The following is a 16319-nucleotide window of genomic DNA, read 5'->3' as shown; positions in this document are numbered from 1 at the left end:
AGACATTTACCTGGGTTCTGTGAAATGTTCAAAGTTTTTTTTTTTTTTTTTTTTGGAGGACATCATTCATATGTATATACAATTAATAGCAAGTCTGCAATATGATAAATTAATCAACACCTGTATGAAATGTAAATATCTAGTGTTATTAACACAGATGCTAACTAAACATTTTCACCTTGTCAAAAACAAAGCGAATAACGAAAAGGAAAGCAGGCAAAAAAAAACCTTCAAGTTCAAAAAATAAACAACTTTTGTTTCTATGCATCGTTAGCCTTATGAAATGCCTCAGTGGCCCTGACTATAAATCCTTCTATCAGCAGAGTGCTATAGAAACAAACTGTCAAGTAGTTTCTTAGAAAATTCTTCTAAATAAAGAATTTAGCAAAAAACAATAGGGAGCTGTATTTATCTTCAATGGTTCAAGCTATACTGAGATAACATCAAAACTACTCGAGACGTCAACGTTATGATCACATTTTTGTAGCACGGACGAGTTAGCTTCCCGATCCGATCCCTGCCCGAGCAATTAATTCGGCGGCCCTGTGTTTTTTCTATATTTCGGTACATTTTCGTCTCGAGTTTACTACGATACCGTGAGGAGATCTACTCACCATCTTGGCAAAACCGGCCTGTGTTTGCTGCTGGACAGGCGCACGTGAATTCGGCTGGATTCATAGGACTCGGCGAACAAACCCCTCCGTTAAGACACGGCTGACTAACGCAAGGATTAATCGGTCCTAGAGATGACAGATTGTTACATATTCTCAATAAATGATACGTTCACAAAATTGACGACAAGAAATTCTAAATCGATAACATGCAGGCTAAATGTGTATTGAGTTTCCCTTCCTTATCTCATTATGCCACAGTCAAAATTTTTTAAGTAGCTAAAATGATCCCCACCCCCCTCCTCTCTCCCACGTTTTGTTTTTAGGGAGGAGTGAGAGGAAGGAAAAGATGGGGGTAGAGGGAATGTGGAGAAGGGGAGAGGAGAGGGGTGGGGATAAGAGGAAGAGGAGACAATACAATGAGAGGGGGGCTCCCTCCCTTTTGAAATTTATTGAGAGAGAAGCGAGTCTTACCATCTACTACAATAGCAAAACTACAACTTGCAGAGAACACACCAGATCCCTCACATGTACAAGTGACAGTGGTAATTCCAGGAGTCAGGTCAGCCAGTGGGGCACTATCACAAGTAGCCTGTGTAGTAGGGACACCACCCTCCATGCAGAATGGAATAGTCCACAATGCAACAGGACCCGTCGGTAGGTCAAATATCGGGACATTCGACGGGCAGGTCACATTCACCCGAGGCACAGCTGTGGTGTTTAGACATGAAGCAAACAAATGACGCAAACAAAAGTTTGAAAAGAAAAAGATTACTCACCAAAAGAGGTGGACAAGATTTTAATTACTGGCGTTGCGTCTTTCGAGGAAAACAATTCTTGTTTATGTGTATTCTAATTAATATGAAATCCATATAACAGTAACGACAGAATCTATCTTTAGTGCTGGCTTGAATGAGATTTGATCCAGTGATCCAGCTATGATATACAAAGTCTATGGGCAGTACCAATTAACTACAAGCACAACTACTTAAGCTGGTGGCAAATCCAAATTTAACTATTCCTCTGCTAGAAATTCATGGCATCCCTGAAGCAGGGTATAGAGACTTGCATATTGTTTGATGAAAAATACTGTATCCTGTATAATAATGGAATACTGTATAAGGAATATCAAAACAGCAAATCTGCCATTGAGGTATTTATTAACGAGCACATCATAAACAGAATATTACTGACTGTGAAATAATAAACCACATTTTGAGAAGCAAATTAAAATCTATGATTTTGAAGATGAGTTAACTCTGTACGGACCTTGTTCACAGGTGGGACCAGCGAAGCTAAACGGACACTGGCAAACAAAAGCCGGCCCAGTCATTGTGGGGACACAAAGTCCTCCGTTCTGACAAGGCGAGTTGCTGCAGGGATCTGGATCATGGGTCAAAAAAAAATGGAATGAACAGTGAATAAACATATTTATGAATCTAATAACAATCTGGAGGAATACATGATAACGAATGAATATGCGTGGTACGGGAACAGGGTAGGTTACGCAGACCTGAAGAGATCATCATAAACCAATCAAATCTTGTCTTCTGCTGGGATAAGATTACTCTCCTGTGTGTGAAGATGATCTACATAAACCAATGGACTAAGTCAACACTAGGATGGGATTCCAGGGAGGGAAAGAGAATGAACATAACCATGTGGTACCCGCAGGCCGCGGTACATGACCAGGATCTGGGTAGATCATACATTAACCAATGGACCAAGTCAACACTGGCATGAGAGTCGAGGGATCATAGGAAAATAGGATGGACATAACCTTGTGGTACCTTGAATACATTACAAGGATGATCATACTTAACTATAAACCAATCAACTGCATCTCAATTAGACTGCACCTCCAAGGGATCGCTGATACAATGGCATGATATATTGGCAATGATATATCGTAAACACTATCTCGGGTCCGAACGATTCGAGACTATAAGCCGATGGAATTAGCACACCTGCACCCAGGATGCAGATCCGAGGGACAGATTAAGGATCATAACTGTAGGGGTGTATGGCAATACGTGTGCTTTATCATACCACGTTTATTAACACTGTATCTGGAATTGATCCATTTCAATAGTGAGAGGTATCTAAATGAGATCAACCCTTAATTCAGTGTGTAAAGCACTCCCGATCCACTCGTCATTTTACATCATTCCCAACCATCGCAGTCCCAAATTACACTCACCATCGTTCCCGACAACGAATGAGCACTCTGCCACCGCCATGTTGATCGCGCACGAGCAAGATACCATATTGTTTCCACCTCGAGGGAACAGATCCCCAGGGTCCGAAGAGCACGTAGCAGCCACTGGGAAATTACTGCCATCCGAGCAGGTGACCAGCGGCCAGACGGCCACGATGTTGGCGCCGATCTCAAAGATCTCAATTGAGCCCGGGGTCGGGCAGTCGATCGTCACACTGACTCCGACAACTGGAGGAGGAACGGAAATGTGGAGGATACTAGAGTATGCCACAAGCTCAACATTTCTGACTGATTTTGATGCATTTTACTTTTAATATCGTTGGAAGAAGCTTTCCTGATTACAGATATAATTTTCTGGACAGAAGCAGTTCTTGTCACTATGTGATTAATTGATAACCAGGTGAAATGCATCAATTTTCATACAATGTGGTACTACTTTGGGTATCAGTTTTAGAATGTGTGAAAATTTTGCGGCGGTAACATTGTTTACTAGAATATTATAAAATTTGTGTCCCGGGGACACGACTTCTCAGGGATTAACGTGACATAATTGGGTGCACACAATATGGTAGCGTATAGCACGAGCATCTGCACAAGAAGAAATTAATATTGCAAGTTGTAGTTTAACAAAATACTTTGTTCATTGAGTACTGAAGATGCAAGAATTTTTGGCAGACGATGGGTATTGGACTATTAGCCAATCAGAACACAGAAAGTTGGAAGACTGCCACGGACTATTTTAAGCCAGAAAATCTCTGTATTGGAAATGTAATAGCTCTGTTACCAAAGCATCCCAACTTGCGGTTGATTGCCATGATTTCGTTTTTTTCAAACGATAGATATATATATATATATATATATATATATATATAAAAATACGTATAAAAAAATAATATATGTAAAATACTTGCTTTACGAGCAATTCAACCGGGGAATTTAAATGTCAATTTCCAGATATTTTCTCCACTTTAGAGCAAGATTTTTTCACTTCCATTTTTAACATGGTACAACCAAAGACAGTCTCCTCCTGAATATATCAATATTAATATATTACTGTTTTTTACAGTAATATTTAATATTTTAGTAATTATTAATGTAAATTACCATTACTGTGATTATATATTATGATGAAAGTCAGAAAGATGCAACATGATCGCAATTGTAAATACCTAAATGTGGGGAATGCAAAGCAATGTGGCTTCTATCTAATTATAAAAAAATTAATAATCGTTACTATATTTAGTTTAAATAAAAAACAAGATTTCAACTTTCTTACTGATTTCACAATTAACGCCAAAGAAATCTCTCTGACAAATGCAGGTAAACCCGTCGTTATCATTGGGTATGCAAGTTCCACCGTTGAGACAGGAAGTACTCGGGTCTGCACAGGGCAGTTCTATATAGACCGGACGAAAAATATAGAGCAAGAATGTTAAACTTGAATGGAATTGTTTCCAGAAACAAGAAATCTTAGTTAAGGATAACTTCATGCATACTTGCCAACTTGAGTCAGACATTCTCTACCAAAAAAAAATCAGAAATATTGAAATTTAACCATTGTCCAGGAAACCTTAAAATGGAGAAGAAAAGTTGATATCACTCAATCAGAGTGTTACATTGAATCAGAATTCCGTAAACAGTGTCGATCAAGCGCATAATTAGGACCGATATAACCGTTCTGTAGAAATACTGGATAGCAGCACCTCACTAAACTCGACTAAACTCGACGCCGGGAGGACAAGTACAGTAATAATCATCGAGGACAATAAAAAACTTCGCAAGTTCCACCATTCTGACAAGGATTTGAATTACACGCACATGTAAAATTAAGACGTTTTACAGACCCTCAATCTAAATAAGATATCTGGGGCCTGTTTCACTAAACTCGACTTAAGCACACAGGACTTAGTGCTCTGCAGACTTGACTTACACTAAGATGCGTCTTAGTAAAGAACTGTTTGGATGTTTTTTTACTCTCATGAAAGAGACAAAGGTTTCCTTACCATCTGGACATTCTTGACCGATGCTGCCATCTGGACAAAAACAAATATATCCAAAGGGAGTTTCTTCACAAGTTCCTCGGGGACCACAAGGATTTGGATCACAAGCTCCGCCTCCTCCTCCTGTTACAAGAGAAAATAAAAATAAGAAAATAATGAGAAAATCCACTCATTAGTTGTGGAGTCAACTTGGTACTAGCTATGTGACATATATACTTCTTACACACAAGCAAATACATACACACAAAACCACACAAACCAATTATTCAATTTCCTTTAGAAAAAAATAACTGAAAAAAAAAAAATAACTGAAAAACAAGATTACTGGCTATGAAGTATCTAGTGAATACAAAAAATGAAGACTTATTGCAAAGTCTAAGTTAATGGCAATAGTTAACAATTTCAGAGGTTACTAAAGCAAGAACAGTGTATTATTGCATGAATTACTTTATCCAGCATTGGGTTGTCACTTTGAGTCACTCTGACAAAGTCATGTGATATTAAGACATATTCCAGGCCCTCAATCTAAATTAAGATATCTTGGGCCTGTTTCACTAAATTCGACTTACGCACACAGGACTTAGTGCTCTGAGGACTTGGCTTACACTAAGATGTGTCTTAGTAAAGAACTGTTTGGATGGTTTTTATTACTCTCATGAAAGAGACAAAGGTTTTCTTACCATCTGGACATTCTTGACCGACGCTGCCATCTGGACAAAAACAAATATATCCAAAGGGAGTTTCTTCACAAGTTCCTCGGGGACCACAAGGATTTGGATCACAAGCTCCGCCTCCTCCTCCTGTTACAAGAGAAAATAAAAATAAGAAAATAATGAGAAAATCCACTCATTAGTTATGAAGTCAACTTGGTACTAGCTATGTGACATATATACTTCTTACACACAAGCAAATACGTACACACAAAACCACACAAACCAATTATTCAATTTCCTTTAGAAAAAAATAACTGAAAAAAAAAATAACTGAAAAACAAGATTTTCATTTTCCGTTTTCCATGTATTCTGGCTTTCCATAACATCCATTTATGACAGTATGCTGACTCACAGATCTACTGATACCACAACAATGTATCCATCTCATATGAAACTATGCAAACAAATCTACATAATTTACCAGGTGCTAGATCACTCAGAACTTCCCAGGAAAGTCATAGTGGGTAGAAAATTAACACACATTCCTTAATATGTACTGTCAAAAGTAAGATGCTCAGGAGGAGGGGGAGGGGGCTGCAGCATCCTGCAGCCAGGCTGAGTAGGATGCAGCCTTCCTGAGCTGTACAGTGTCATACACTAACTCATTGCAGTCTCACACAACAGAGCGCTGCACACTGGTCCGTCAAGATAATCTAACTTCTTCGATATTGAATCGGCCTTGCTGCTGCTTTTCCACAAGATGCCTTATATATAGAACATGAAGATCCAGAGCTGGATTTTAGCCTGTATAAATTTTCTCGCCAACTTCTCGAGACCCATAACTGAAGAGAGAGACAAATACACTACTAGAGACCGAGGTTTCCTGACCGTTCTGTTAGTCCTTACCACATTCCACTTGGTCGCCATTTTCATCGAACCACTCCGCCAGGCATGGTCTCATCCTATTGCAGTAGTTTGCAACACACCTTGCCTCGGGATTCGATGTACAGCTGGCAAAGGTGCACGGATCGACAAGACAGGGAATCGGTGGAAGTCCATCGGGACAAGCAGTGTCTACAGATGAAGAAAGAGAAGGAAACCAATGTGGTTTCATTAAAACGTACAGCCTACACGAGAGTTTGATTCATCTTCAAGAGACCTGCTATACAGAGACGTACACGGCCATCGAAGACTGCATTAAAATAAAAAAACAACCTACTGTCCTATGACTAATGGATAGTTTGCAAACCTTGCCAAGCACCATCCTCCACTTGTTCAGAAATGACCATTTCAACAACCTACTCTTAGCCAGGGTTATAATAATGAGGGGATGGGAGGGGTGTGGTGTTGATGCCAGTCCCGGAGAGGGGTCTATTAAAGCAACAGGTTTCCTCTACCCCACGAGAAAGTTTATGTTCCGGGCAGGAGACTTATAGATTCAAACTGATGCTATCACTACCATCATATTAATTACATTAGTGTAGTACAAGTTTAAATGTTACCAGTATGCACATCCCCCCTCCTCCCTCCCTCCCCCTCCACCACCTCCTCCCTCCCCCCTCCCCCGGTATATTGCTATGCCCATGCATTCAAGTCTTTGTGAAGGTCACTGACAGAGTTGCTTAGTCTAGCACACAAACCATTACATCAGTACTCCTCAGAAGCACGACGAAACATCATCCGTGAGAGAGACTAAGGCGGCTCTCATGGCCTTGATGTTGTATATCATATGTGATGAGAATTACAACTCATACACAGCATGCTGTAACAGGACTAGAACACTCAAGAGGATCGATCAACTCACTGTCATTGCAGTCCACCAGTTCCCCATCCAGGTACCAGTCTGTGTTACAACCTCCGCAGTAATTATCCACGCAGACGGCGTCCGGGTAAGATGTGCAAGGAGATCTCCCGACACCGCAGGGACGATCGAAACAAGTAGTCACTGGCCCGGTACCATCCGGACATGTGCCGTCTATCAGGAGTAAAGTATGAACAAGTTTACCCCCTTGTGCTTTAGGCAGGGGTGGGGGGGTGTTTCATTTGTTAAAATATTTATTGTGATAGTAAAATGCCTTTGTGAAAGTAGACTGATTTCAACATAGTAAAGTGAGGTTTGTTAAAAATTTCAGCATGACTGTGTGACCATTCTTTGACTTCCTAGCATATTATGGTACAATGTGACCCTGATTACATGAAAGCTTTCAAATAAATTGCACAAATTTTTTTATTTCTGTAATGTATTGAATACACGCTGTGAATAACCTTCAGTTGGGGTTTTTAAGGTTAATAAGATTGCAAATACAATGTTTCTGGGAAAAAAAGGAGGGAAACAGTCTAATCTTTGTGAAAAAAAAGGAAATGAAACAACTGCCACACAAAGATATCCATGGATATGGATGAATCGTGACAGATTTACCGCAGCAATTCACAATGTAACAGTTGAACAAATTGTTCCAACAGTGTGAAAGTTTAAACCAACGGTTCGCAAACCCATGGGTCGCATTACCCAATGTTTGGGTAGCAATGGAATTGTCCATGGGTCACGAGATTTGTTTCAGAAACCACAGAAGTATTGTAAACTTATCTCAAGACAAGGTATCTTAATAAGTTGGACAAATTCCCTCAGTTTGCCAATCTTGTTTTTTTTAAATGGGGGGGGGGGGTAATATCTATTAGTTTCTTTAAGGCCAAGTTTATATTCAGTTCATGTGTGACGTATAACAAAATAATTCAAGTGAGTTTTAATCAGATTTTGCTTTATTTGTCAGAATGAATTCACTAGGATTATAGCAAATTACATGACAGATATAAAATGCCCCTTTTTTCTATAAGAAAAAAAGGGTCAAAAATATTCCCGCCCCCCCCCCAAAAAAATGAAATATGAGAAATATCTTGAGAAAAAAATATTATATTTACCATCGCACAGTCTTCGATACAGCAAACGGATATTTGGATCCCGGCAGGTTGCTCTGGAAAGTTCACAATCATTACCGTAAGATACCAGGTCGGTTCCGCAAACTGGATCGAACTGACTTGTACAGATTATGGAATTACAATCCTCTAAGATGTGAAGAGAAAAAGAAACAATTGAAAGTCATTCTTTTACATCAATTCTAACACCTTCAATATTTTTAGCCGAGTTTTAACCAGACGATAATCTCGAGGAGGGCTCTACTGTTCGACCGTTCTGTATTCAAGAGAGTCAACCAATTATATTTATCAGGATGTTCTGTTGGTACTGTTTTATAAAAAAAAGTTGCTAAAAATTTTTCTGCCCTACGAGGGCAAAAACAGCTCATCTCGATTGTACTGTTTCATCGTGAAGATACCAAATCTTTCGTCAAGCTCTGAGGAATTTTTTATCAAGTTTATCCGGCAACAGCAGAAAGATTTACATCGTCTCGAACCGAGATCGTGACTGCTGAAAAGAACTGTTTTTTGTTGTTGTTGTATATTGACCAAGACAAAAATATAAAACTTTCTCCCAGAAAATGTTGCGGTTTCATGTCAATGGTACAATATTGTATTCATAAGAAGCCATATGTGCAGTGCACCCCCATCCGTGAATGATGGTTATAACATTTTCACCTTCTTATCGCAGCTAGATTTTAATTGTAATCGTATATCTGATAGAAAGTGCAGTTCTCTGGACAAAAGAACGCATTTCACAAAAGAAGAACCATTTCCTTCTTCTGAATAAAGGAATGGTCAGAAAGGCAGATCACTTTGCTGTTAACGTGCTGCATACAGATTTCAGAGCTCAGTTTACTAATTGTATCTTACAAGAAAGACAAAGAAAAAATAAAGCTAACAAAAATAATTTTTACTAGTTATAAGTTAAGTTAATGGCACTACTTAACAATTTCAGAGGTTACCTTATGCGAGAAACAGTGAAATATTGCACGATTTAACAGCTGCTATGATCACAAATAATATCTTTGCAAGCTATGAATAAGTGTTTCTGGAACCTTTATATATTACCTTGCAACCACACATTTGTTCTAGAGCTGAGGTGTTTATTACTGCCCTGGAAGTTATGAATGTAGTTGCTACAGCATCCACTATTCACAGAAAGTGTGAGATGTAATAAACAACACCTAATTGTAAACAAAGTGAGACATTTTGAGTCAACATTCTCTGTTGATATTAGATGTAATTCCTCTCAAAGTTTCCTTCTACCGGGAGGATGAGTACAGTAATAACCATCAAGGAAAGTAAATTCTTCGCAAGTTCCACCATTCTGGGCAAGGATTTGAATCACGCGCACATGTAAAATTAAGACGTATTACAGGCCCTCAATCTATGTAAGATATCTGGGGCCTGTTTCACTAAACTTGACTTAGGCACACAGGACTTAGTTATGGAGCCAACTTGGCACTAGCTGTATGAAATCTTTACTTCTTACATGCAAGCAAATACCTACACACACAAAACCACTCAAAGCAAATATTCAATATTCTGTAGCAAGAAACAAAACAGAAAAATAAATCTAACACACAAGAATACTGGTTATAAAATATCTAGTGAATAAATTAATTAAGACTTATTGCAACGTCTAAGTTAATGGCACTGATCGAATTGTGCATTTGAAGTTATGTTCCTAAGTCATGACATTGAGTTGTATCTCTTGATCTGTATATAGTGGGATACATTGTCTGACTCTTACAAAGACAATGTAACAGATATTTTCACAAATAACTTATCAAACCAGAGACTGAGGGCTTCAGATTACAGGACCTCAATCTAAATAAGATATCTGGGGCCTGTTTCACTAATCTCGACTTAGGCAAACAGGACTTAGTGCTGTGCAGACTTGACTAACACTAGGATGCGTCTTAGTAAAGAACTGTTTGGATGTTGTTTTTTTACTCTCATGAAAGAGGCAAAGGTTTTCTTACCATCTGGACATTCTTGACCGATGCTGCCATCTGGACAAAAACAAATATATCCAAAGGGAGTTTCTTCACAAGTTCCTCGGGGACCACAAGGATTTGGATCACAAGCTCCGCCTCCTCCTCCTGTTACAAGAGAAAATAAATAAGAAAATAGTAAGAAAATCCACTCATCAGTTATGGAGCCAACTTGGCACTAGCTGTATCAAATATTTACTTCTTACATGCAAACAAATACGTACACACGACCAAATATTCAATTTCCTTGCAACAAAAGAAAAAAGAAAAATAAAGCTATTTTTTTTTAAATTAGTTATAAGGTATCTAGTGAATAAATAAATAAAGAATTATTGCAAGTCTAAAGTTAATGGCACTTGTTAACAATTTCAGAAATTGGTATAGCAAGAAACTGTATTATTGCATGAATTACTTTATTCTGCATTGGGTTCTCACTTTGAGTCACTCTGACAAAGTCATGTAATGTTAAGACATATTACAGATCCTCAATCTAGATAAGATATATGTTTGTGTAAAGTATGTTGGCCTGACGTATCGATCCTAGCAGGATCTTCTTCAGAGGCTAAATGAAATATATATGTTTGGATAAACTTGTTTAGTAGATCATAATTAGTGAGGTATGAACCAATTATTTCTGTACAGAACTTGTGATGCTCGACAAGAAAAAAAAACATTCCTTTGTTTTGTTGGCAACCTTTTGTTTGATTGCTTAACAATAACTAAATTTATGTCTAACTTCATTGTTTCATTCTGCTGGCAATGTTGTTGGACTAAAGTCACCAATGTATTCAGGTGGCTGGTCTTTGCCATTTAATGGTTGGATATGGTATGACCCGATTGTAGCAAATTCAAGACAAATACAGACTGTAAGGAGATAATCAAGTCTTGTCAATTTCTTGCTATTAAACGGAAGAGAGAAGTTATTCCCTTAGTTACCATTTTCACAGTTTACACCAAAGGTACCAGGTAGACAGTTACAAATATATGCCCCATCTGGGAAAGGAAGTTCCGAACAAGATCCATCATTGAAACAAGGATTTGGATCACAAGCTCCGCCTCCTCCACCTGTTACAAGAGAAAATAAATAAGAAAATAATAAGAAATCCATTCATTAGTTATGGAGCCAACTTGGCACTAGCTGTATGAAATCTTTACTTCTTACATGCAAGCAAATACCTACACACACAAAACCACTCAAAGCAAATATTCAATATTCTGTAGCAAGAAACAAAACAGAAAAATAAATCTAACACACAAGAATACTGGTTATAAAATATCTAGTGAATAAATTAATTAAGACTTATTGCAACGTCTAAGTTAATGGCACTGATCGAATTGTGCATTTGAAGTTATGTTCCTAAGTCATGACATTGAGTTGTATCTCTTGATCTGTATATAGTGGGATACATTGTCTGACTCTTACAAAGACAATGTAACAGATATTTTCACAAATAACTTATCAAACCAGAGACTGATCGGGGCTTCAGATTACAGGACCTCAATCTAAATAAGATATCTGGGGCCTGTTTCACTAATCTCGACTTAGGCACACAGGACTTAGTGCTTTGCAGACTTGACTAACACTAGGATGCGTCTTAGTAAAGAACTGTTTGGATGTTGTTTTTTTACTCTCACGAAAAAGACAACGGTTTTCTTACCATCTGGACATTCTTGACCGATGCTGCCATCTGGACAAAAACAAATATATCCAAAGGGAGTTTCTTCACAAGTTCCTCGGGGACCACAAGGATTTGGATCACAAGCTCCGCCTCCTCCTCCTGTTACAAGAGAAAATAAATAAGAAAATAATAAGAAATCCATTCATTAGTTATGGAGCCAACTTGGCACTAGCTATATCAAATATTTACTTCTTACATGCAAACAAATACGTACACACGACCAAATATTCAATTTCCTTGCAACAAAAGAAAAAAGAAAAATAAAGCTATTTTTTTTTAAATTAGTTATAAGGTATCTAGTGAATAAATGAATAAAGAATTATTGCAAGTCTAAAGTTAATGGCACTTGTTAACAATTTCAGAAATTGGTATAGCAAGAAACTGTATTATTGCATGAATTACTTTATTCTGCATTGGGTTCTCACTTTGAGTCACTCTGACAAAGTCATGTAATGTTAAGACATATTACAGATCCTCAATCTAGATAAGATATATGTTTGTGTAAAGTATGTTGGCCTGACGTATCGATCCTAGCAGGATCTTCTTCAGAGGCTAAATGAAATATATATGTTTGGATAAACTTGTTTAGTAGATCATAATTAGTGAGGTATGAACCAATTATTTCTGTACAGAACTTGTGATGCTCGACAAGAAAAAAAAACATTCCTTTGTTTTGTTGGCAACCTTTTGTTTGATTGCTTAACAATAACTAAATTTATGTCTAACTTCATTGTTTCATTCTGCTGGCAATGTTGTTGGACTTAAGTCACCAATGTATTCAGGTGGCTGGTCTTTGCCATTAATGGTTGGATATGGTATGACCCGATTGTAGCAAATTCAAGACAAATACAGACTGTAAGGAGATAATCAAGTCTTGTCAATTTCTTGCTATTAAACGGAAGAGAGAAGTTATTCCCTTAGTTACCATTTTCACAGTTTACACCAAAGGTACCAGGTAGACAGTTACAAATATATGCCCCATTTGGGAAAGGAAGTTCCGAACAAGATCCATCATTGAAACAAGGATTTGGATCACAAGCTCCGCCTCCTCCACCTGTTACAAGAGAAAATAAATAAGAAAATAATAAGAAATCCATTCATTAGTTATGGAGCCAACTTGGCACTAGCTGTATGAAATCTTTACTTCTTACATGCAAGCAAATACCTACACACACAAAACCACTCAAAGCAAATATTCAATATTCTGTAGCAAGAAACAAAACAGAAAAATAAATCTAACACACAAGAATACTGGTTATAAAATATCTAGTGAATAAATTAATTAAGACTTATTGCAACGTCTAAGTTAATGGCACTGATCGAATTGTGCATTTGAAGTTATGTTCCTAAGTCATGACATTGAGTTGTATCTCTTGATCTGTATATAGTGGGATACATTGTCTGACTCTTACAAAGACAATGTAACAGATATTTTCACAAATAACTTATCAAACCAGAGATTGAGGGCTTCAGATTACAGGACCTCAATCTAAATAAGATATCTGGGGCCTGTTTCACTAATCTCGATTTAGGCACACAAGACTTAGTGCTTTGCAGACTTGACTAACACTAGGATGCGTCTTAGTAAAGAACTGTTTGGATGTTGTTTTTTTACTCTCATGAAAGAGGCAAAGGTTTTCTTACCATCTGGACATTCTTGACCGATGCTGCCATCTGGACAAAAACAAATATATCCAAAGGGAGTTTCTTCACAAGTTCCTCGGGGACCACAAGGATTTGGATCACAAGCTCCGCCTCCTCCTCCTGTTACAAGAGAAAATAAATAAGAAAATAATAAGAAATCCACTCATTTGTTGTGGAGTCAACTTGGCACTAGCTATATGATATCTTTATTTCTTATAGACAAGCAACTACTGACATACACACAAAACCACTCAAAGCAATTATTTATTTTCCTTTAGTAAAACAAAACGAAAAAAAAAGGTAACAAACAAGATTACTGGCTATGAAGTATCTAGTGAATACAAAAATGAAGACTTATTGCAAAGTCTAAGTTAATGGCAATAGTTAACAATTTCAGAGGTTACTAAAGCAAGAACAGTGTATTATTGCATGAATTACTTTATCCAGCATTGGGTTGTCACTTTGAGTCACTCTGACAAAAGTCATGTAATGTTAAGACATACTCCAGGCCCTCAATCTAAATTAAGATATCTTGGGCCTGTTTCACTAAACTCGACATACGCACACAGGACTTAGTGCTCTGAGGACTTGGCTTACACTAAGATGTGTCTTAGTAAAGAACTGTTTGGATGTTTTGTTTTTTTCTCATGAAAGAGACAACGGTTTTCTTACCATTTGGACATTCTTGACCGATGCTGCCATCTGGACAAAAACAAATATATCCAAAGGGAGTTTCTTCACAAGTTCCTCGGGGACCACAAGGATTTGGATCACAAGCTCCGCCTCCTCCTCCTGTTACAAGAGAAAATATATAAGAGAAAATAATAAGAAAATCCACTCATTAGTTATGGAGCCAAATTGGCACTAGCTATATCAAATATTTACTTCTTAATGCAAGCAAATACATACACACAAAACCACACAAACCAATTATTCAATTTCCTTTCAAAAAAAGATAACAGAAAGATAAAGCTAATTTTTTTTTAATTAGTTATAAGGTATCTAGTAAATAAATGAATAAAAAATTATTGCAAGTCTTAAGTTAATGGCACTTGTTAACAATTTCAGAAATTGGTATAGCAAGAAACTGTATTATTGCATGAATTACTTTATTCTGCATTGCATTGTCACTTTGAGTCACTCTGACAAAGTCATGTAATGTTAAGACGTAATTACAGATCCTCAATCTAGATAAGATATATGTTTGTGTAAAAGTAAGTTGGCCTGACGTTTCGATCCTAGCAGGATCTTCTTCAGAGGCTAAATGAAATATATATGTTTGGATAAACTTGTTTAGTAGATCATAATTAGTGAGGTATGAACCAATTATTTCTGTACAGAAATTGTGATGCTCGACAAGAAAAAAAAGCATTCCTTTGTTTTGTTGGCAACCTTTTGTCTGATTGCTTAAACATAATTAAACTTATGTCTAACTTCTTTGTTTCATTCTGCTTGCAATGTTGTTGGACTAAAGTCACCAATGTATTCAGGTGGCTGGTCTTTGCCATTAATGGTTGGATATGGTATGACCCGATTGTAGCAAATTCAAGACAAATACAGACTGTAAGGCGATAATCAAGTCTTGTCAATTTCTTGCTATTAAACGGAAGAGAGAAGTTATTCCCTTAGTTACCATTTTCACAGTTTACACCAAAGGTACCAGGTAGACAGTTACAAATATATGCCCCATCTGGGAAAGGAAGTTCCGAACAAGATCCATCATTGAAACAAGGATTTGGATCACAAGCTCCGCCTCCTCCACCTGTTACAAGAGAAAATAAATAAGAAAATAATAAGAAATCCATTCATTAGTTATGGAGCCAACTTGGCACTAGCTGTATGAAATCTTTACTTCTTACATGCAAACAAATACCTATACACACACAAAACCACTCAAAGCAAATATTCAATATTCTGTAGCAAGAAACAAAACAGAAAAATAAATCTAACACACAAAAATACTGGTTATAAAATATCTAGTGAATAAATTAATTAAGACTTATTGCAACGTCTAAATTAATGGCACTGATCGAATTGTGCATATGAAGTTATGTTCCTAAGTCATGACATTGAGTTGTATCTCTTGATCTGTATATAGTGGGATACATTGTCTGACTCTTACAAAGACAATGTAACAGATATTTTCACAAATAACTTATCAAACCAGAGACTGATCGGGGCTTCAGATTACAGGACCTCAATCTAAATAAGATATCTGGGGCCTGTTTCACTAATCTCGACTTAGGCACACAGGACTTAGTGCTTTGCAGACTTGACTAACACTAGGATGCGTCTTAGTAAAGAACTGTTTGGATGTTGTTTTTTTACTCTCATGAAAGAGGCAAAGGTTTTCTTACCATCTGGACATTCTTGACCGATGCTGCCATCTGGACAAAAACAAATATATCCAAAGGGAGTTTCTTCACAAGTTCCTCGGGGACCACAAGGATTTGGATCACAAGCTCCGCCTCCTCCTCCTGTTACAAGAGAAAATAAATAAGAAAATAATAAGAAAATCCACTCATCAGTTATGGAGCCAACTTGGCACTAGCTATATCAAATCTTTACTTCTTACATGCAAACAAATACATACACACACAC

The 16319-nt window shown here is 37.4% G+C and overlaps 1 protein-coding gene across 24 annotated transcripts in view; it reads right to left on the bottom strand.

Annotated features, from left to right (window-relative positions):
* Positions 1-16319, bottom strand: part of LOC139964883 (uncharacterized) — a 131735-nt gene that overhangs the window by 25916 nt on the left and 89500 nt on the right. For 19 of the 24 annotated variants that reach the window (XM_071967124.1, XM_071967011.1, XM_071967075.1 and 16 more), the window contains 18 exons: positions 16076-16197; positions 15352-15480; positions 14391-14510; positions 13719-13838; positions 12999-13128; positions 12054-12175; positions 11332-11460; positions 10384-10503; positions 8402-8545; positions 7287-7457; positions 6389-6556; positions 5510-5629; positions 4833-4952; positions 4106-4225; positions 2812-3057; positions 1881-1994; positions 1086-1322; positions 615-740 (listed from right to left, as the gene is read on the bottom strand). In XM_071967124.1, the coding sequence (XP_071823225.1) occupies positions 615-740; positions 1086-1322; positions 1881-1994; positions 2812-3057; positions 4106-4225; positions 4833-4952; positions 5510-5629; positions 6389-6556; positions 7287-7457; positions 8402-8545; positions 10384-10503; positions 11332-11460; positions 12054-12175; positions 12999-13128; positions 13719-13838; positions 14391-14510; positions 15352-15480; positions 16076-16197 (2558 nt within the window). The remainder of the gene's footprint in view (positions 1-614; positions 741-1085; positions 1323-1880; positions 1995-2811; positions 3058-4105; positions 4226-4832; positions 4953-5509; positions 5630-6388; positions 6557-7286; positions 7458-8401; positions 8546-10383; positions 10504-11331; positions 11461-12053; positions 12176-12998; positions 13129-13718; positions 13839-14390; positions 14511-15351; positions 15481-16075; positions 16198-16319) is intronic. The other 5 variants (XM_071966951.1, XM_071967035.1, XM_071966982.1 and 2 more) reach the window with 4 other exon arrangements.

Source organism: Apostichopus japonicus, chromosome 3 (genome assembly GCF_037975245.1).
Source record: "Apostichopus japonicus isolate 1M-3 chromosome 3, ASM3797524v1, whole genome shotgun sequence".
In the NCBI taxonomy this organism is placed as follows: Eukaryota; Metazoa; Echinodermata; class Holothuroidea; order Aspidochirotida; family Stichopodidae; genus Apostichopus; species Apostichopus japonicus.
The sequence above is the reverse complement of the archived record's forward strand: the minus strand, read 5'-3'. Positions and strand labels throughout refer to the sequence as shown.